Genomic DNA, 21,390 nt, shown 5'->3' on the forward strand with positions numbered 1-21,390 from the left:
GCGGCGTAGTTACAAAATTTGTCAAATTGACCCCCCCCCCTCCCTTAAACGAAGGTTAAATCCGTCACTCTGACAACTCGTGTTTAAACTTTTAAACCATTGTTGACTTTTGTTTGACAAATTGTTTCAAAGTTTAAACAAAAGTTGTATACAAATAATTTCACACCCGTTCCTAAAAAGAAAACAAAAATAAGTCATCACGAACCATTAAAAAGTTGAAGTTTATGCATTTTCTATTTCATAACATATGGGGCAGCTGCTCGTTTATTATGACATCACAAATTCAAAACTTAAACAAAATTATAACAACTTACTTAATTTTTCCTCAAACCCTCACCAATATTTTTTATAATTTTTTCTGTTATTTTTGCAACAAAATTTTCTCTCCAGCGTGAACTTCCCCTTTAATTCCATTGTGAAACTTTGAATCTAACTTAAGTTAAACAAAGAATACATTGCATTATGTTATTCTAAAAAGGTAAAATCTATGGGCCTAATACAAAACACATCATAATCGGTGGTCCATGATTTTAGTTTCAAATTATTCATTTTGGATAATGACAAACAATTGCTGAAAATAGTCATTTGAATAGAGCCAAAGACAACTCATGAGGACAATTATAAGTGAGTAGATGATCTTTGTAGGTTTGCATAATAATAATAATTGGCATTTATATAGCGCTTTATCAATCTACGACTGTTCAAAGCGCTTCACAATCATTATTACCCGGTCACTGGATTCATAGCATTTCAAGCAGCCTGTTAGGCGCAAACTTGCTAAACCAACCACAATGACGGTTGTTTCCTACCGGTACCCAATTAGCACCTGGGTGAGTGTGGCAAAGTGTGGATTGACGCCTTGCCAAAGGACGCTAGACCATGGTGGGATTCGAACACACCACCCTCTGATTACAAGGTGAGAGTCAGAACCGCTACACCATGGCGCTTCCATGGTGGAGTTTATAACGTGGAGAAGGTTTACCGTTCACTATGTGTAATATGAAGAAGGGAAGGAAATACAGGCAGAAAGACTGAAATGGAAAGACGAGATAGGATGAAAATAGAAAATTAGAAATATTATTTTCTTGAAAGTGAGTGAAATCCTGCTACTACTCAAACCATCGCTACTCAAGCTATATTCAGCTCATCTCATCTGGTTTACAGTCCCTTTTCAAAATGCCCTATATACAATGCCCTTATGCTAACTGTACGGTGCTAAGGACTTTCCTGCACTAACACTTTGATGTGTGCTTGCATGACAAAAACTGAAAAATCTGCCCACTTCCTCCAATTCCAAATTAGTATGCCCCTCTGCTATAAAATCCTGGATCCACCCCAGTGGGAGATCAGAACAGACTGAAATACTTCGATCGTGTGACATACAATTCTCACTAAAAATTCTTTCAAATAATTACAGGATTTTGAATTTCAAACATGATTCACTTACATAAATCAAATTAATGATTGTTGTTGATCCTGAAAGATGCGTCAACAAAGTCATGCTCAATACCAGGTAATTTATTCAACTATTCAAACTTTAAATTAATCCTATCACACACTTTGGGGAAAATTTAAGATGTACACAAACCATTGCAATCTGACTTTCAAAGGCAGTTTAATAGCATTTGATATGGACATTCCGACCTATAAAACCATAACGATCAGTGGTATGAATGGTAAAATAAAAATTTCAGTCGATTTTGAGCTTCCCTTGGGAATAAAAGCAATAAACCAAGCATGCAAATAGTTGTAAATTCAAATCCTGTTCTACATATTTTACACTATGCAAGAGGAATATATACCAACATGTACTCATATGCAGAAAAATACACTAGTGTAATCATATACACATACGGATACATTATGCATGAACATATAAACATCATGGAATATTACAAGATACAAAAATATGCTTACATTTATAGTCACTGTTAACTTTATGATACATAATTGCACTATTTCTTGTTTCAAAACCAAAAAAAAATAACCTCTAATGATTAAAAAAAAAATTGTGAAAATTTGAAAGAAATTGGATAAAGAATTGAAAATTTAATCTATATTTGAAAATGTAAGCTTCATATTTGCAAACTGTTGAGAAATGTTGGACAAATAGTAGAGGCAATTCTCCTATGAACATGGCTGGGAATTTTTCTCATCTCTTCTGTACTAGTGTTTTTAGGTTTCTTAAACTATAAGTTGAATAATTCTTTGCAGCAAGTCTGAACAAGCACTAACGAAAATGGTAACTCCATGCAAGCTTGATATTGTGTGATTTGTTCTTCTCCTTCGAAATATACTAAAAATATAATTGTTTATATTATACATGTTTTTATTTGGTTATAAAAAAATTAAACAAAAAATGAATATCTTAAAATTTTGCATTTAGCGACTGGCCTGACATCACGATCGTATTCGACTATACGCTAAATATATACACTACAGCACTCATTCCGTTCAAATTTTCGTCGACCACAAAATGGGGAAAAAAAATCAGTTTCGGAACTTTAAAAAATCTTAACTGACAGAGGAATACCGTGCAATGGAAAGCGTCGGGCAGAATTAGTGACTTTAGCACAAAAGGCTGTTAAACTGTATCGTGAAAGAGAGGGTTGTGATCACGAACTTTCCGAGCGAAAGCGACGTTGTGTTGTTGTGGATGACGGCACTGTTGATCTGAATGGCAAAACAGTGCATTGGACTTCCGAACAGGAAGTTGTAATACCGAAAAGCTATCCCATAATGCAATGCGCGTTACAGGGATTTTTCCCGGATCTCGGCGAAATCGCTATTTGGGGTAGCGAGAATTACAGAACACTAACATGATCAGGGGTGATCAATACAGCGTTGAAAATATACATGTAATGCTGATTATACGTCAAATTGTCTTTTGATTTCCTGCTCTCGCTAGCACAGCTTACTGCGCAGTTTGACCCATCACAAGAAAGGCCAATTCTCACATATGTTTGTGTAGGCTTTCACTGCGAGAGCAAATTTAAAGACGTTTCAAAACTCAATCGTGTTCAGTGTTGCATTCGCAACGCTGAAGGTTCTAAGATCTGAGCTGATCACATTTCCTCCGAATCGCTATCTGAAAGACGTTTACCTTCACGACCGGGAATGGGGGACATTAAACACACCCTTAGTTTCGCATTATATCTTCATTTTGTACTTTGCGTTTTGAATCATGATTCATGTGCTAAACGTTAAAACTTGAAAATCGACATTGAAAAAAAACCTCTTTGTAGGCCTAAAAATTTAGATTGTATGTTTTCCTTATTCTTTCCATCGTTGGCCTTTTAAACTAAAAAGGTGAATTGTTATTGTTACAAGGGAAAACAAGCACTGATGGAAATGGCAGCTCCATGTAACATTTACTTCATGAAATTGGCTTCCTAAACTAAAGATTGATTTTTTTATTTATGGCGAGTCTGAACAAGTACTAGTGAAAATGGTAACTGCGTGCAGGCTTGAGATTGATATATGTTTTCTTCATCTCTTCCGTCATTGGCTTTTTAGTCTCGATAAAGCGTTCTCCTTTTGTTGAACAAACTTGATTATTCAGGTATCTGACCATCTTTTTCTTCTCCTGCAATACAAGAACAATTAGAAAGACGGATCATTTGATTTTCAAAAGTAAAGAGTGAAAGAACATGAACCTTACAAAGGCTAGTATTCTCAAAAGGGTTTTCAATTATACCATGAAACAAAACCATGGACTATGCAGATGTGTGTACATGTAATTACACTTATTTCATCACTGCACACTAAAGACCCATTATAAATGCACACTTTTGGTAAAGGGCACCTAACTGAAGAGCAACAATACAAGAAATCTGCTTAGTCCATGATTTTGTACCCTTGTACAACTGAAACCTCTTTGGAAAATACGAGCCAAAAAGGTTAAGAAATTCAGGATAATCTTTACCATTGTAATGAATGGAGATTTCCAGTGCTCCCTTTTTGGGTTTCCAGGGGGCCGTTTCATAAAGCTGTTCGTAAGTTAAGATCGACTGGTGATCCTTATATACGTGCTAAACCATCGCCAATGAATCTACCATAAACAAGAAAGGGTCACCAGTCGTTTTTAAAGTCGTTCTTAACTTACGAAAAGCTTTATGAAACACCCACCAGGTCTCTTTTGAGCATTTCGGGGGTTAACCCTAAATCTCCCGGGGTATTTTGATTCTTGTCATTCCCGGCCCCCCCCCCCTTAAGATCTCAGCCGCGGATTGCGCGATCACAACGAAAATTTGCATGATGGTAGAGAATGACGTAATCTACGCAGTTGCATTGGTAAATTTCACTGAATTCATATATTTTTATTTCATATGAATTAATTATGCTAATTTATTCATGAAATCATACTTTTTGCTCTGATTCACTAAATAAAGCTCCTAGAATGCTATTTTTTTTGTGAAAATATTCTTTATAGCATTCCTAACAATTGTGAATGAAAAAAATTCTGGTACCAAGACCAATTTCTTATGTATTTTATTGTTTTTTTTTTATTTCTTATGTATTTCTTTGTTTTTTACTTTTTGTTTTTTTGATGGAAATCATTCCAGACTTAATTCTGATTATATACAAGGCAAAACTAATTAAGTTTAATCCGTAAAAGTAGAAATAATGATACATTTATGAATTTTGGCTAAATACACAATTTGCATTTGATTTGTACATGAAATCAAGTTTATGAGCAATTTTGGGTCTGACATGCACTTACATGTACATAATGTTGCGTAATGTCGTAACCGCATACCCGGGCATCACAAATTTGGTCTCAAAATTTCCGCGAGGCTTGAAAGTAAAAAGTCAGTGAGCGGCGAGGTCAAAAAATTTTGCGCAGCAGATATATCGCGAAAATTGTCGAGGGGGGGCCATTATGGTCCCCCCCCCGGAGAATTAGGGTTAAATTGCCCCTAACCTCTGTGTAATTTTTTTCCGGAATGCAGAGAAATGAGCAAAGAAGCATGACATTCTGCAAGTTGTGACGGGTCTTCCTCCAAACAATGATAATACACGTAGGCCTGGGCCCCCTCTTACCAAGAGTTACGATCGATCCAGTCGATCTAAACTGTATGGAAATCCATCCATACCATAATTTTTCTACAGAAAATTTGAAAAATCTCCTGAGTAAACAAGAGAACCGCACTGAATCTTCAAGAGAACGATGAATGTATGATTATACGAAAGACTACTGTATGATTACATGTAGATACATACCTGTACTATTTAATACCACAAAACAGACAACAACAAAACATTACAAGGGTTCAGGGCCCTATGAAACAATGTTAAAGCTTATCAAATGCTGCAGATGTAGGAAGTCAGTTGTGAAAAAAGGTATTCAGTTGTGAAAAGTAGCCCCCCCCCCCCCAAAAAAAAAATAACAATAATAACATATATATTTTTTATATATATATATATCTGCCACAAAATGAGAGTGAACTCTACCTGTTTGGGAGCTACTGGTCTGTGGGTTACTGTGTCATCCTTGACGTCAACAAATCCATACTTCTGAAGTATTGAATTTCTGACCGCTTTGTCATCGTGATGGGCTTTCTTCATTCTCCACTGAAACATAAAATAGAAAAAGAAGTTCATAAACTCTCTGAATTCTCTACAAACTTTAATCATCACCAGCCATTTTGTAATTAGCGCAAGAGCAATTTTTCGCAAATGACCTTTCATTTTTTCCAATGAGATAGGTACTGAATTGATAATTTTCATTGCCTGGCATATCAAAATATGATAATTGAATTATAGTATGAGAGGTACCACTGCATATTAACGAACCCGTTTCATAGAGACTTGTTATAATACCAAACGCACGGTTTCTATAACAAGTTTACTAACAGCCAATCAGACTGAAGGATTTTAGTAGCTTTTAACTGTTATTGCAAATTAAATCTATAACTTTTACTTGCTTTGTATTTTGCTTTAATTCGGCTTGACATAGTAGAATACTTACTTAGATGTGATCTGAATATGAGGTTAAGCATTTTGCTTAGCCAGGTAAAAATGCTAAGTAAAATATTTAAGTAATAATTTTATTTATTTATTTTTTTATTTATTTCTGATATTTTGACAGGGTAGCCCATTCACCAATAAGTAGTGGTCTTCCATGGGGCTCTGAATAACAATAAACATATTTACAAAATGCATAACGTATGTACAGAATGTTACAGCATTAAGATTCACATTAGGATTTGAATGTAAAACAAAACATTAACAAACTTAGCAGCAAACAAAACGCAGACGGGCACTCGTTTGACGTATAATGAATATCAATAAATCAAATTAATTAAGAAGGACATCTTGAAAATACTGATAATATACACCAAATCATCAAGGTCATGCTAACACAAAATAAGCACAACAGTGGATGTTCCGCAAGTTATTTATAAATTACAAGTTCTTTTAAACATTCTCTTAAATGAAATGACAGAAGGAGCTGTTCTAATTGAATTATCAAGCTTATTCCATTCAAATATTGAAGATACGATTGGACTACACTTATAACAATCAGTGCAAAACTTGGGCACGCGTAAATATCCACTGTCTCTCTGTCTGGTATGATGTTCATGTACATCATTTGGATTGGTTAAGTTTACCTGAAGGTAAGAGGGTGCTAAATTATGAACACATTTATATATCATCAAAACGCGACTGAGCTCAAATCGTTTGTCTAGTGTCATCCATTTAAGACTTGTGAACAAATCAGCCGACGGTGTGTCGTATGTCTTGTTCAATATAATTCTTGCAGCCCTCTTCTGAATTTTTTGCAGCTTAATTGTATGGGATTGAAATCTATTCGACCATACAGCAGAACAGTAATCAAATCTTGGCAACACTAAACTGTTATAAAGCAACTTTAAGGACTGCACAGGCAAAGAACTTTTCACTCTCTTTATTATGCCAATGCTTTTCTGAGTAAGTTTACATACATTTTCAATTTGTTTTGACCATTTCAGTTCTTCATCTATCAAAACTCCTAAGCATTTGGTGAATTGAACTCTATTTATCAAATCACTGTTTAACGAAATCGTGAAAGAATCTATTTTCCTGAGATTAGCACGAGAACCTATTATCATGACACAAGTTTTTTCAGTGTTGAGGACGAGCTGATTATCTTTAATCCATGCCATGACCTTGTTTAATGCAACAGTTAATTTTTCTTCCAAAACTGTCGCATCATTCGCACTGACGGTAAGTGTCGTGTCGTCAGCGTACATATCTATAATACCTTCATGAATACATTCAGGTAAACTATTAACATATATTGAAAATAAAAGGGGACCTAGAATTGACCCTTGTGGCACGTCTAATTTGACGATTGAAGGGTGCGATTTGGCTCCTTTGAATTGTGTCACTTGTTGTCGATCAAATAAATATGATTTGAACCAAGTGATAGTCCTCTTACTACAACCAATGCAAGTTAATTTCTTTAAAAGCAGCTCATGGTCCACGGTATCAAAGGCCTTCCGAAGATCTATGAACGCAACTCCAGAAATTAAATTGTTATCAATGTTTAACGACCACTGATTTACAAGTTTTGCAAGGGCAGTAGTTGTTGAATGCATAGGCCGAAAACCAGATTGATTTGGGTGTAATAAATTATTCACGTCCAAGAATTCACTTAGCTGTTGGTGAACAGCCCTTTCTAAAATTTTACTAACGATTGGTAATATAGAAATTGGGCGGTAATTATTCAATGAAGACATATCACCAGATTTAAATATTGGTACTACCCGAGCCTTTTTCCATTCACGAGGAACAACTCCAGTAGTAAGGAATTTGTTAATAATATCACAAAGGGACTCTGCGATTTTTTGTCATCTTTAAAAGTTTGCAGCTGACATGATCTTCCCCAGTTGATTTATCTATACTCAGATTATCAATCTGTTTCAAAACAAAATCTCTAGTAATCAACTCTAGCTCAAATTGAGAGTGAATTGAACCAACATTTGTATCATCTTCTACTTGAACTCTCTGTTGAGACGTATCCCTTTGCAGGTCCTTAGTAATATTAGTAGCATTTGAAATGAAAAATTCATTAAATGTTTCAGCAATCTTTGCATTGCCCGACACATCTGTTCCATCTACGTTTATGGTGTTGGGAGAAATAGGTAATGACTTGGGCACAAGTTCTCTCAAACATCTCCACATTTTCTTACTATTGTTTTGATTTTGTGAAATCTGGTTAGCATTATATTCTTTTTTACTTTTTCTCATGAGATGAATAACTTTATTTTTCAGAAATTTGTATGTGTCCCAAATATCATTATTTTTGTTAACTTTAGCTGTATTTAGAACCTTATCACGTTCCTTCATTAGCTTGACGACCTCGTCAGATATCCAAGGACAAGCTTTTTTTCTTATCCGCTTTTTACAAAAGGGAATGTGCCTGTTGATTACATCATTGAAAAAAGTCAACCATACATCCCAAGCAACATCAACATCATCTATATCTTTTACCACCTGCCAAGGAATATTTCTCAATTCACTATAAAATGTTTCCTCATCAAGATTTTTAAATGAACGAAATTCTGCAAATTCAGAATCTTTATACATCTTAGCACTGAAATCTCGAATTGTATACACCAAATAATGATCACTTATACTAGTTTCAAATATTCCCCATTCATTGTATAGTTCTTTGTCTGATACAAATATCATATCAATTAAGGACGTTCCACAGTTATATTTGTGCGCATTATGATCTGCGCATAGTTTACACTCTGCGCGCTGACGTCACAATGGATGAACAGGTGATTAATTAGCTGCGGGTATGAGCTGATTTTTCTCATCTTCTGCACTTTAACTGCAGATCCGATGCGTTATTTCATGAAGCTAAAAATTGAATTATTCCATGGACCATTCAAAAAAATATTCTCTACAATTTCAAAATACTTTACTCTGCAGTGCTGCCAAGAATCACGAATATTAGCCCGAGTTTGAATAAATGGTAGAGTGGTTTTGATTTTTTCTTCACATAGATACTAAGCATTCGGCCCATTTTTGGTGTTTTAAAAAGCACATTTGCTCTAATAAAAATGCTGATAGTTTAAAAACAAGCACATGAACCCCTATTTTTTAATGTTTGTACCTCTTAGGTATACCTTCCTCTACAACTCTGCAAATTTTGGTGAAAATGACATGGATTTTGAATAAAGTGCAGCATTTATTGTACGTTTGTAGTTTGTTACTGAAATTTTACATTTTTTAGATTGGGATTTTGTTATCTTTTACGCCATTTTTAAGAACTGACAGTGCTGTTAAACTTAAAATTGCAAACAAATAGCACTATTAATAGATTCTCCATTCTAACGATACAATTTTATTAACTCTCTTGCGAAATTTGATGACTTTTTCATGTATTTTGAATGAGTAATGGAGGTTTAAACTCATTGTAGTAATCTTGGGCGGTCTAAAAATGCCAAATTCTTTTGAATGCGCAATTCTTAAGAACATCAATTTGGGTGAACTTTGAAGCTCTATAGCAAAAAATCAAGCACATGGACCTATGTTAATTTTTGCATATTTCGAATATTAAGGTTCTAAAGTATCTATGAGCAAAGTTTGGTGAAAATGACATGGATTTCACTTTAACTGTGGAACGTCCTTAAAGTGGCAGAGGTATTTGTAACTCTTGTAGGAGTATCAATTAGCTGACTCAGCCCGTACATATTTGTATAAAACATTATTTTTTCCCCATTCACATCATTTTGTTGTGGCATACAATCACAGTTGAAATCACCCAAAATAATACTGCTCATATCTTCCAAGAGAGCAGCATCCAAGTTTCTGTCTAATTCTTCAAAGAAATCAACATGATAATTCGGAGGTCTATAAAACTCCCCAACCAGAATTGGAGACTTGTTTGGATAATGCAATTCAAACCAAATACATTCTAAATTTGGTGAAATCAGATCATCCCTTCTTTTGTAATTGAACCTCTTCGATATGTATACAGCCACACCACCTCCGTGTCTCGTACGATCTCTACGTAATAAGACATAATCATCAATACGCAATTCAGAATCATCAATCATTGAGTCGCAAAGTGTCTCATTCAATCCGACAACATCAAATGATGAATTTCTCAGAAGTAATTTTAGCAATTAAACTGTGAATATTCAAATGAGCAAATTTTAAGCCTCTGTTTCTAAACCTAGGAACTGAACCATTTACTAATTGATTAATTTTACCCTTTCTCAGTTCATGTGATGGTTCCTGAAAATCATTTTCAAAACTACCAGTAGGCCTACTGGACGTATCAAGGTGATTAAAAGTCTCATTACCAACTTGTGAAGAGTTACGAGAAAATGATGGTGATATTGAATAAGATTCGTCACGGCTTCCACAAGATTCACCACAGTTAGAGACAGAGTTTAGCTGCATGTTGCTTTGACAAAACGTAGATACTCGTGCCACCCCTGTTGATCTTTCGTCTGTGGAAGCCAAGGATGGACCGGGGTTGATTTCAGCCTCCCTCTGGGTGGAATCACCTCGAAATCCTGCGTTGAAGATCCCATCAGAGCTTCAGCGTAGGTCATATTCTGATCAAGTGGAGCTTGCCCTCGAAGTCACTCGATGAAGCGTCGAAAATTTGAGGCTAGAACAGCTTGTCCTGCCTTATTTATATGTACTCCATCCTTACCAAGGTGCCTGTCACCGATGTTGTTGTTGTCGATGAAACCCCATCCCCTTTCACGTGAAGCTCTCTTCAGTCGCTCATTTACCACATCAACCCGGCGTCTCTGATGAGCTGATTCCCACCTGTAGTGAATTATACTGGACAAGCCAACTTCACAGCCATTCGCTGAGATAGCGTCTGCTAAGGATACGATGTTTTCAGCGATCTGTGGACTTCCATTATCCTTCGATAAGTCATTCGACCCAATATGAAGAATGACGTCACCTTTAGCCACCTTTGCCCCTGGATTTGGATGGCAGACAACATTCCGCTTTCGGCTGAGGAGTCGGCCCACGATGTGTTTAAATTGAATACCAGCCCTGGGGGTGTTTCACAAGGCATTAAGTGTGACTTGGAGTTATGATTAAATGCTACCATGCATATGAACTGTAACACAAGATCTTATCTCCTATGCAGTAGTTCGCTTTTTCTTAGCATGATCTGTTTGATGCAGGAATGCCTTTTTTAAGGACTTTAACCCTAAGAAGACTAGGGGGCTGATTCAGCCCTCCCTCAACATTTTTTGCGATAAATCCACTGCACAAAATCTTTTGACCGCGTCGCTCGCTGACTTTTTACTTTCAAGTCTCACGCAACTTTTGAGACCAAAATTGCGATCCCCGGGTACGCGGTTCCGTAAGTGCATGCAGGCCCAAAACTGCTCAAAAACATTTGTGTACAAATCCAATGCAAATAGTGTTTTTAGCCAAAATTCATAAATATATCATAATTTTTCCTTTCACTGATTAGAATCAATTAATTCCATCTTGTTTATGGTCAAAATAAAGTCGCCAAAACTTTCCATTAAAAAAACAATGAAAAACAAAAAGTTGAAAAACAAAGAAATACATAAGAAATTTACAAAACAATAGCCCAGTCTATTAAGGGTTAAGTTTGACTCTCAAAGTCACTTAAATACTTGTGAAATACTGCCCAGGAATATGATTTCAATACTTCAGCTCACCTCATCTTTGGTGACTGTTGGAGCATGGTCATCCTTCTCCATCTCGACCAGCATGAGCTGGACTGCATCTTCCATCTGGCCTTTGGCTGTTGTTAGGCAACGGCGAGCCTCCAGAGAACAGGAAGCGGGGAACATCTCCAGGAGCTGCCTGACCTGGGCATCTTCATCGTCTCCACTCTCCCCGGCCTAATGAACAAGGGTGAAAATACATTGTGTGAATTCTATGTTGTTCCTGAATTCTGTCAGATTTTTTTTTCATTTTCCTACATCACACAAAAATGTGGACTTTGAATTTATTTTTTCAAAAAAAAAAATCAAGATATGCAAATGCTTATTTTATAAATGTGCGTCACAAGTAATGCCCTTAACTGCAACTCCTACCCTGTTGTTTAACTCTTTGCCCGCCACGTACAGGAACAATCCTGCGCCACATTAATTTCAAGGTGCGACCTTAAGAGGGGTTTTGCATTGACTATGCTAATTCAGCTCACAATAGCTAGTCATTGGTTTATTGTTATGTGATGCACACGTCCTTATTGTGTATGGTATGTGAGTATTAACAATAGACATTATGCACTTTGTGTATTGTGAATAGATTGTGCCAAGTCGAACTTGGCAGTCCACTGGATGTGACTCTTCTCGAAAAAAGCAGGTAAAGAGTTAAACTTGCAAAGAAATATTGAAATAACCCCTACATATACAAAATAAAATCACCTCTTGCTTGTCAGGGCAAGGACTTGACCTTGGTGACCTTTTACCTCCTTTAACAGCCAATGGGGTTGTCCTCTTCGTTGTTCCAGCATGAGAGGGCAGGTTACACGAAATCATCTCAGACAATACATCACAAGGAGGTTCATTTTCTAGTGAAAAGAATACGCAAGTAGTGCTGGTAAATTTCCAATTTCGATGTTAGTTGGTTATCGCCAGCAAAATATCGCCGATAACACATATTGCTAAGTCTGACAATTCATTACATACATGTATGTCAATTGTGAGCTGCAATTCCATGAGAACAGGGAAGGGAAAAATGAAAGTACGGCTTGCATTGGTGCTTGTCCATGAAAAGCAGGCATTTGGGCACCAACTTATGAAGTTCTGAGTTGGTTTAAGCAATACAGATCAAAATTTTGGTCAATAAAGGTGATTAACTTTTCATAACTTACATTATTTTAGTCCTTATTTTTGTGTTACCGCAATATATTAACATAATCATACTACTATCATTATTTTATGATGATACTGAAATTATCGCCCAGCACTTCTACATTTTTTAAAACATAATTAAAAGAAACTTATCTCTTTTAACATAAAGTCTACAACAGATCAGATTTTCTTTTTATGGGAAAACATGTAATAAACCTTTCGCAAAATAAATTCAACAAGATAATTTTTTTATAAGACTTTGACGAAAAAGGTAATTTCTTGCTTACAATGGAAGTCACTTCCAACTGATTCAAAAAGTAGGCTCTAGACCATATTGCACCCTGATATTTTCATTCATGTATCTTCCATTTGGAAAAAGGTCCAGGTGCCAAAATGCAAATTTTCAACTCTTCCCTGTATTCATTGTTCATGAGTGGTAAGAGTCACAAATATAAGTTTCTACTGCTGTTCATATATTCATATCCATTTTACAAACGCACAATATTTGGAACAAACCTTTTTCTTTGGACTCTGAAAGCTCATTGGCCAGCTTGAAAACCCATTCACATATCGTGTCACTAAGGAAATACATTGAATGGAAGGAAAAGAAAGGGCAAAAAGGGAAAATAAATGAAAGCATTTGCAAGTAATTTAATTCTAAGTGAAATATGACGAGGGATGTTGATCATTGATGTGTAATATGCTCTCGTTCGTAGGACACCAGGTTTTGTTTAGCATTAGAAATTAATTGAAGCAACTTAAAAAACTTGAGATGCTATCCCTCAATAAGAGTGGATAAAAAAATGCTGACAACCAAGAAATAGGAACAAAATACTAACAATTTTTCACAAATAGCAACATTCCTTAATTTCCTATTAAATACAACAAAAAATTATTCACAGAAATAGGAACAGGTTTCAATTACCATTCCCCCCCCCAAAAAAAAATATATATATATTTGTATGAGAGTCGCTTCCAGTATTATTGCCTTTAGAACTTCCCTGAAAACTTTCTCTTTTTCCTCCTCAGTGATCCTCATTTTGTACTTTTATCTAGTTTTTAACAGAGCAGAATGAATGGCCCTGTATATCCATTTATTGTAGCCTGTAGGTACAATAGACTATGGTATTTTGGTTCATAACATTTCTGAAAACGATTGGAGGACTGATAAATTGTGTCATGGGAACACATCCAACAAAGTTTCAGTAAATATAAATTTCAGTTTGCTACATATTTCAAATGTAGTGTAATTCCTGAAGAGATTCAAGGATGGCCACATTCTGTCACTTGTCATTTGCCAAATTTGAGCCAATTTGATATACCTTATCACGTACTGACATCCTCAAATTTAGGAATATACAGTACGCCTGGATCATCCCTGCAAAACCCTCAACCTCAAACCTTGTCATAGTATCTGCTCACATCCTCGAATCCAGAAATGTATGCCTGCATCATCTCCTCAAAACCCTCAACCTCAAACCTTGTCATAGTATCTGCTCAAATCCAGGAATGTATGCCTGCATCATCTCCTCAGAACCCTCAACCTCAAACCTTGTCATTATATCTTATTACCTGCTCACACCCTCACATCCAGGAATATATGCCTGCACCATCTCTACAAAACCCTCAACCTCAAACCTTGTCATATTATCTTATTACCTGCTCACATCCTCAAATCCAGGAATATATGCCTGCATCATCTCTACGAAACCCTCAACCTCAAATCCATCATCACTATCAAGATCTTCGAGCACACCCAGCATGTAGGATAGGACAATGTCATCAATAAACCTAAGAGAGAGAGAGAGGGGGGAGGAGAAGGCATAATAATAAAATGGTGTCAGGATCCAAAGGGGAAAAAATAAAGTGAAAACAAAAGAGAAAAAGAACATCAAAAAAGTCCCCTAGAATATTTAAGCCCTGTAACTCAGGGAAACCTCATAAAGCGTCTAAATATGGTAAGACAAATCCCCTAAATTGTGGTAATAAGACAGTATTCAAAATACAGTATGATTAGAATCAAATGCCATCCTATGATGTCCACACACACTCAAAACATCATCATGACTCAATTCATAGGATTTCATGATTTAATAACGTCATAATTATGTCTGTGCATCCTTGGCAAAATCCATGACATTTGTTCCGGCAAAAATTGCTCCACTCTAAATTCCACAATGACCGACTTCATCCCTAGATTTAACACTACCCTACCCTAAACCTAACCCTAACATAAAACCCTATTGCAACGCAACCCTAACCATACATTTTTTAATGTTGGCAAAGTCAATAACACACTGTAGGATAATGAAGTATCCCCATCCCCCCCTGAATATTGAATTTGTACATTGTACAGCAGCCAATAGGAAAGGGCATAATTTCTCCCCCAACCCCCCCCCCCCCCTCCCTCGAAAGAGGGAACATGGAACCATGAATCTATTCACTTACTCAAGTGAAGCTTCGGGAATATGACAGGTAACAAAGCCAGAGAGAGATGTCTTCACAAGATCAGATGCATCAGAAGCCGAGGCAGTAGCCATCTTGTATCCAAACTCAAGCTCAGAACAAACTACATGTACAGGTAATGTCGATGTGTTGATTCTTGAGAGTTCTGCCAATAGAATGTTTGAGAGAACAGTGATTGTCATCTAAAAACACATAATTCGATCAAGTTTGAGGCGGCTCAGCTCCTTAATGGAGTTGAGATAAAACCAAGGCTAATCAAGAGACACATGTCTACGAGACTGTCTCCAGTATGGAAGATGTCTCCAACAGGGGCCGCGGAACGGTTTTCAAAGTGGGGGGGGGGGGGCTGACCATGCAAAAAATCACAATCATATGGTAATTTTTACGTTTTTGTACACGGGTTTTGAAAAAAAACAATGAAGTTGTATCCCATTTAGGGCCAGATCTAACTTTTAGAGATCTAGATCTTTTAGAAGGAAAGTAAGTATAGAGTAAAAACTTAGTAGAAATCTCGGGGGTTAAAGTTTCAGGTGTTTTGGCGGTACACGCAGATGATTGGGAAGGAATTCCTGGCTTTGTGGAGAGTAAGCATACGTTAGTAGTAAATGAGTTTTACTCTCGAGAAGCCTCCTCTCGCACCCTCAACACGGCCCGGGAGGGTGCAAACCGTCGAGGCCTAGGCCCTAAGTCGCCCCCTGGCTAGCCTCTTGTCGAGGCCCTGGCGACTGCTTCCCGAGCAAGCAAGGGATTTCCTAATTCGCAAAGCGAATTAGACCTGGCGCGAGCCAGGGCCTCTTGACATCTGAGCTGAATTATATATTCATGAGGAACGTCTTCCTAATTAATATACACGAGTCATGATATTACTGGTCACCTAGTAAACCAATGAAATGTCAAAGCTGTTTCGTCCGGGGTTCGGAATACTATAGTAGTCCACTATTCTGCAGGGGATTCATTTAATTGCGGGACACTAAAGGTGATATAACCAGCAAAAAAGTACAAGTAGTGGTACGGTACTACTACTGCTACTGGCCGTAACAGACCCATCACCGCCCGAAACTTCCTGGGAGATACTGGTCAGACTCGAGTCAAGGGGAAGCAACTTCACTCTAGCATTCCCTCACTGCACAGCGGAGATCGATAATTGACGCATAGTGGAATCGCATGAAATAATAATTACATTTTTTCCATATCCTGTGGGTATAGATTTACAAAAACATCTCGTCCTTTCAGTGCAGATTTAATTTCATCGACTTGCAAATACTTAAATCGGTCAATATTCAGCATTACAGAGGCATATTCAATGCTCTTTGATATTTCGTCGTCACTCTTCGCCAAGAATCCACGGGTCGCCATTCAAGATGAGCTCATGAATATTCAATGAGTTATGACGTCATCCCGGGGGGCCACTTACATTGACGAGTGGATACCATGCGCGACCAAAAAAACACGTAAAAAGGATGTCTTTTCAAGATAGGGCACGTTACGTACGTAATTACTAACGTGATAAGGGTGTCAAAAACACAAAAATAATGAAAAAAGGGTATCTAATTTTGCTAGGAAAGCTACGTGTTTAGGGTCAAATTTGCGGGGATGATAAAACAAAATTAAAATGTTTTATAAAGGATATCCTTTTTGCCCCAACACTACGTGTTTAGAGTCCGATTTGCAAGAGGTGTGACTGAAAGGTGGTGCCGTACTTAACCAAACGATGTGTAAAGCCTAAAGGTAAAACCGACGACCGACGGACCCGTACGGTACCAATGGTACTACCATAACAATAAAATATCGCTGTACTTGTTTAGGGGTTCATTTCAAGGAATACTTGCCAAGAGTATCGTTTAGGCCTACTTTTGTTTCCAATACTTAATGTTAAGGGTAGGGTTTCACACACCTATACTTGTTAAGGGGTGCATTTTCAGAATATGGAAAATACGTGTTTAGAGTGCTTTTCGAGACCCCATGGTCGCGCATGGTATCCACTCGTGAATGGAAGTGCCCCCCCCCCCCCCCCCCCCCGGGGACGTCATAGACACACATACTGACATAGGCATAGCCATACTAGGCATAGTAGCGGCCCGCGATCTCATTGGATGATTTTCACCGACCAGTTCTTGGTCGGAATATTGGTAAAAACAATAAAAAACAAAAGAAAGTCGGTGAATTTCGGCTCAGATGTCAAGAGGCCCTGTCTCGCGGCGCTCTGCTTCGCTATATCCCTTGCTTAGCCATGTTCGCTCGGAAAGCAGCCGACAGGGCCTTGACAAGAGGCTACCCCCTGGCCGGTCCGTCCGTCACCGCTGGCGCTGCGCTGCTGCCTCTGCCATGTCTGCCTACCTCTCGGGGCCGGGGACTGGTCCAGAATTTAAGCACTTTCTCACTCAGTCGATCCAAACAGCTCCAAAAATCACATGAGATCAGTCAAAATGAGTTCGATAGAAATCTGGATTCAATCTAAATTGGGAAAAGATGAGGAAATCAGATCTTAGATTCAAACCCCTTCGCTTCGAGCTCGGCGCGCGGCGCGAAAGTAACTGTTGTTTTTCTTTTTCCGACTTAATAACTCAAAGAGAAAACAAAAAAAGAAATTTTATTTCATTCACTCGTGGGTGGATTCGGGCTTTTCAAAAGGAAATTGCGAAATACAGCATGATGAACCTGAAAAGTGAAAAAATATTTCTCAATACTTGTATTCAGAATTAATCAGAAACTGAAATTTTCCATTTTAATGTTGTAAATTATACTTGAAAGATTTCATTTTTGTAAGTTCACACCCCTTTTTTATAACCCTATCTTTTTTTTTCTTATTATGAATTATAAGAGGAAAATAAGAAAAGGAGAATAGCGGAGAAGAAGAAAAGAAGGATATGTAGGAGAAGAGAGTATATATAGTATTGGTAAATTCAAAGAAGTCAAATATATAAAAAAAAGGAAGTAGAAGGGAAACAAGAGAGGGCAGTTGTCTTAATTTGCGGATGGCCTGTACAATGATCGCCCACACTTTTCAAGATAGAATATTACTTTTGTATTTATCAAATGATTAATATATGAGTGAACTTAAATTGGCCTAATTTCTCATTCTAAAACGGCAAAATTTCTCGCCCAATTTCTGGCCCGCTCTCGATCTTACGACATGTCTTTATTGGCCTAAAAACTGTATAGTATAGGCATACATGTAGGCCTGACCAGTACATGCAAGCTTTTGCATTGAGAGATCGACTTACGCCTTCATCTATAAACATAACTTGTGTACATTATATTCTTTATGAAAAATTGATTTGTATGACTTTATGATACAAAAATAAAAAAATATGTGAAAATTGTAATGTTTATATGAAATGAAAATTATATGAAATAAAACGAATTCATATTGCCTTTGTAGCAAATGTTATCCGCTGCATCATGAAAGTATAATTAAGATGAGTCCTTTAATGAATTTACATGAGTCCAATTACGTTTAAATATTTTGATTTTGATCATAAACCAATCAGAAAATCATTTGGCGTGGGGGTGGGTCATCCCGGCATCTTTGTGGACGAGGGGTGGTAATACCACATACTTCAATTGAAATGTACAATGTGTAGCTGACGAATTGATAATAACAATTAAAAGAATTCAAACGATTGAATGCACATCATCTCTAAACTAAACTTATTCAAAAAAAAAATCTAAAATCTTTTCCTCTTCATTTGCACCAATGTGCTATTTCCACGTTCTGTGACTCAATTGTAGTCTGTGATGGCCTATAATTTTCATAAGGCATCTTTATTCCTGATAATCATTATCATAATCACATCTTTCTTCATTCTTATCTCACCTCTAACCAACCAGTTATTAAATGGGTTTTCGATGAAAAAAATATCAATGGGTTGTCTGGTCTCGTATTGGACTCATGATCAGAAGGTTGTGAGTTCGAATCCCCGCTCGCCATTGTCTCCAATTTGATTTTTTTTTTTAAACGAGTGTAGTCGGCTACTCCGGTCTCCGGCCGCCTTAGACGTAAGATGTTCCCTATTAGTATGAATAGGCCTGGCACACCAGCTTGACATTATACCAGCACTCCTGCCGAGTTCCTACTGGAGTCACCATAACATAAACAGAAACTGTCTAATTCCTCATTTTGTTCGTTCTGATATATCAAATTTATATTCTGTTTCATTTTGTTCTGAAGACATATACAGTTACAATGTGTAGCTGACGAATTGATAATAACAATTAAAATAATTCAAACGATTGAATGCACATCATCTCTAAACTAAACTTATTCAAAAAAAAAATCTAAAATCTTTTCCTCTTCATTTGCACCAATGTGCTATTTCCACGTTCTGTGACTCAATTGTAGTCTGTGATGGCCTATAATTTTCATAAGGCATCTTTATTCCTGATAATCATTATCATAATCACATCTTTCTTCATTCTTATCTCACCTCTAACCAACCAGTTATTAAATGGGTTTTCGATGAAAAAAATATCAATGGGTTGTCTGGTCTCGTATTGGACTCATGATCAGAAGGTTGTGAGTTCGAATCCCCGCTCGCCATTGTCTCCAATTTGATTTTTTTTTTAAACGAGTGTAGTCGGCTACTCCGGTCTCCGGCCGCCTTAGACGTAAGATGTTCCCTATTAGTATGAATAGGCCTGGCACACCAGCTTGACATTATACCAGCACTCCTGCCGAGTTCCTACTGGAGTCACCATAACATAAACAGAAACTGTCTAATTCCTCATTTTGTTCGTTCTGATATATCAAATTTATATTCTGTTTCATTTTGTTCTGAAGACATATACAGTTACAATGTGTAGCTGACGAATTGATAATAACAATTAAAATAATTCAAACGATTGAATGCACATCATCTCTAAACTAAACTTATTCAAAAAAAAAATCTAAAATCTTTTCCTCTTCATTTGCACCAATGTGCTATTTCCACGTTCTGTGACTCAATTGTAGTCTGTGATGGCCTATAATTTTCATAAGGCATCTTTATTCCTGATAATCATTATCATAATCACATCTTTCTTCATTCTTATCTCACCTCTAACCAACCAGTTATTAAATGGGTTTTCGATGAAAAAAATATCAATGGGTTGTCTGGTCTCGTATTGGACTCATGATCAGAAGGTTGTGAGTTCGAATCCCCGCTCGCCATTGTCTCCAATTTGATTTTTTTTTTAAACGAGTGTAGTCGGCTACTCCGGTCTCCGGCCGCCTTAGACGTAAGATGTTCCCTATTAGTATGAATAGGCCTGGCACACCAGCTTGACATTATACCAGCACTCCTGCCGAGTTCCTACTGGAGTCACCATAACATAAACAGAAACTGTCTAATTCCTCATTTTGTTCGTTCTGATATATCAAATTTATATTCTGTTTCATTTTGTTCTGAAGACATATACAGTTACAATGTGTAGCTGACGAATTGATAATAACAATTAAAATAATTCAAACGATTGAATGCACATCATCTCTAAACTAAACTTATTCAAAAAAAAAATCTAAAATCTTTTCCTCTTCATTTGCACCAATGTGCTATTTCCACGTTCTGTGACTCAATTGTAGTCTGTGATGGCCTATAATTTTCATAAGGCATCTTTATTCCTGATAATCATTATCATAATCACATCTTTCTTCATTCTTATCTCACCTCTAACCAACCAGTTATTAAATGGGTTTTCGATGAAAAAAATATCAATGGGTTGTCTGGTCTCGTATTGGACTCATGATCAGAAGGTTGTGAGTTCGAATCCCCGCTCGCCATTGTCTCCAATTTGATTTTTTTTTTTAACGAGTGTAGTCGGCTACTCCGGTCTCCGGCCGCCTTAGACGTAAGATGTTCCCTATTAGTATGAATAGGCCTGGCACACCAGCTTGACATTATACCAGCACTCCTGCCGAGTTCCTACTGGAGTCACCATAACATAAACAGAAACTGTCTAATTCCTCATTTTGTTCGTTCTGATATATCAAATTTATATTCTGTTTCATTTTGTTCTGAAGACATATACAGTTACCGATAAACAAGTGACCGTGTTCCTCCAGTATGTAAATTATCTGAAGCAATTACTTTATCAAGGCTCACTCACTACGCTCACTCTCCGCAAGCTTTAAGTCTCTCTC

The 21,390-nt window shown here is 37.0% G+C and overlaps 1 protein-coding gene across 1 annotated transcript; it reads right to left on the bottom strand.

Moving 5' to 3' along the window:
* Window positions 1–221: 221 nt before the first annotated feature.
* Window positions 222–21,317, bottom strand: LOC129282594 (CUE domain-containing protein 2-A-like). Its single transcript, XM_064113754.1, has 8 exons — window positions 17,610–21,317; window positions 15,255–15,417; window positions 14,466–14,597; window positions 13,323–13,384; window positions 12,378–12,523; window positions 11,664–11,849; window positions 5,455–5,574; window positions 222–3,586 (listed from the first exon to the last, which is right to left on the bottom strand). Exons 2-8 carry the CDS (start codon window positions 15,344–15,346, stop codon window positions 3,440–3,442), a joined length of 885 nt encoding a protein of 294 aa, XP_063969824.1. The 5' UTR covers window positions 15,347–15,417; window positions 17,610–21,317; the 3' UTR covers window positions 222–3,439.
* Window positions 21,318–21,390: the final 73 nt, after the last annotated feature.

The sequence above is a fragment of the Lytechinus pictus genome, chromosome 19, assembly GCF_037042905.1.
Source record: "Lytechinus pictus isolate F3 Inbred chromosome 19, Lp3.0, whole genome shotgun sequence".
NCBI classification, from domain to species: domain Eukaryota; kingdom Metazoa; phylum Echinodermata; class Echinoidea; order Temnopleuroida; family Toxopneustidae; genus Lytechinus; species Lytechinus pictus.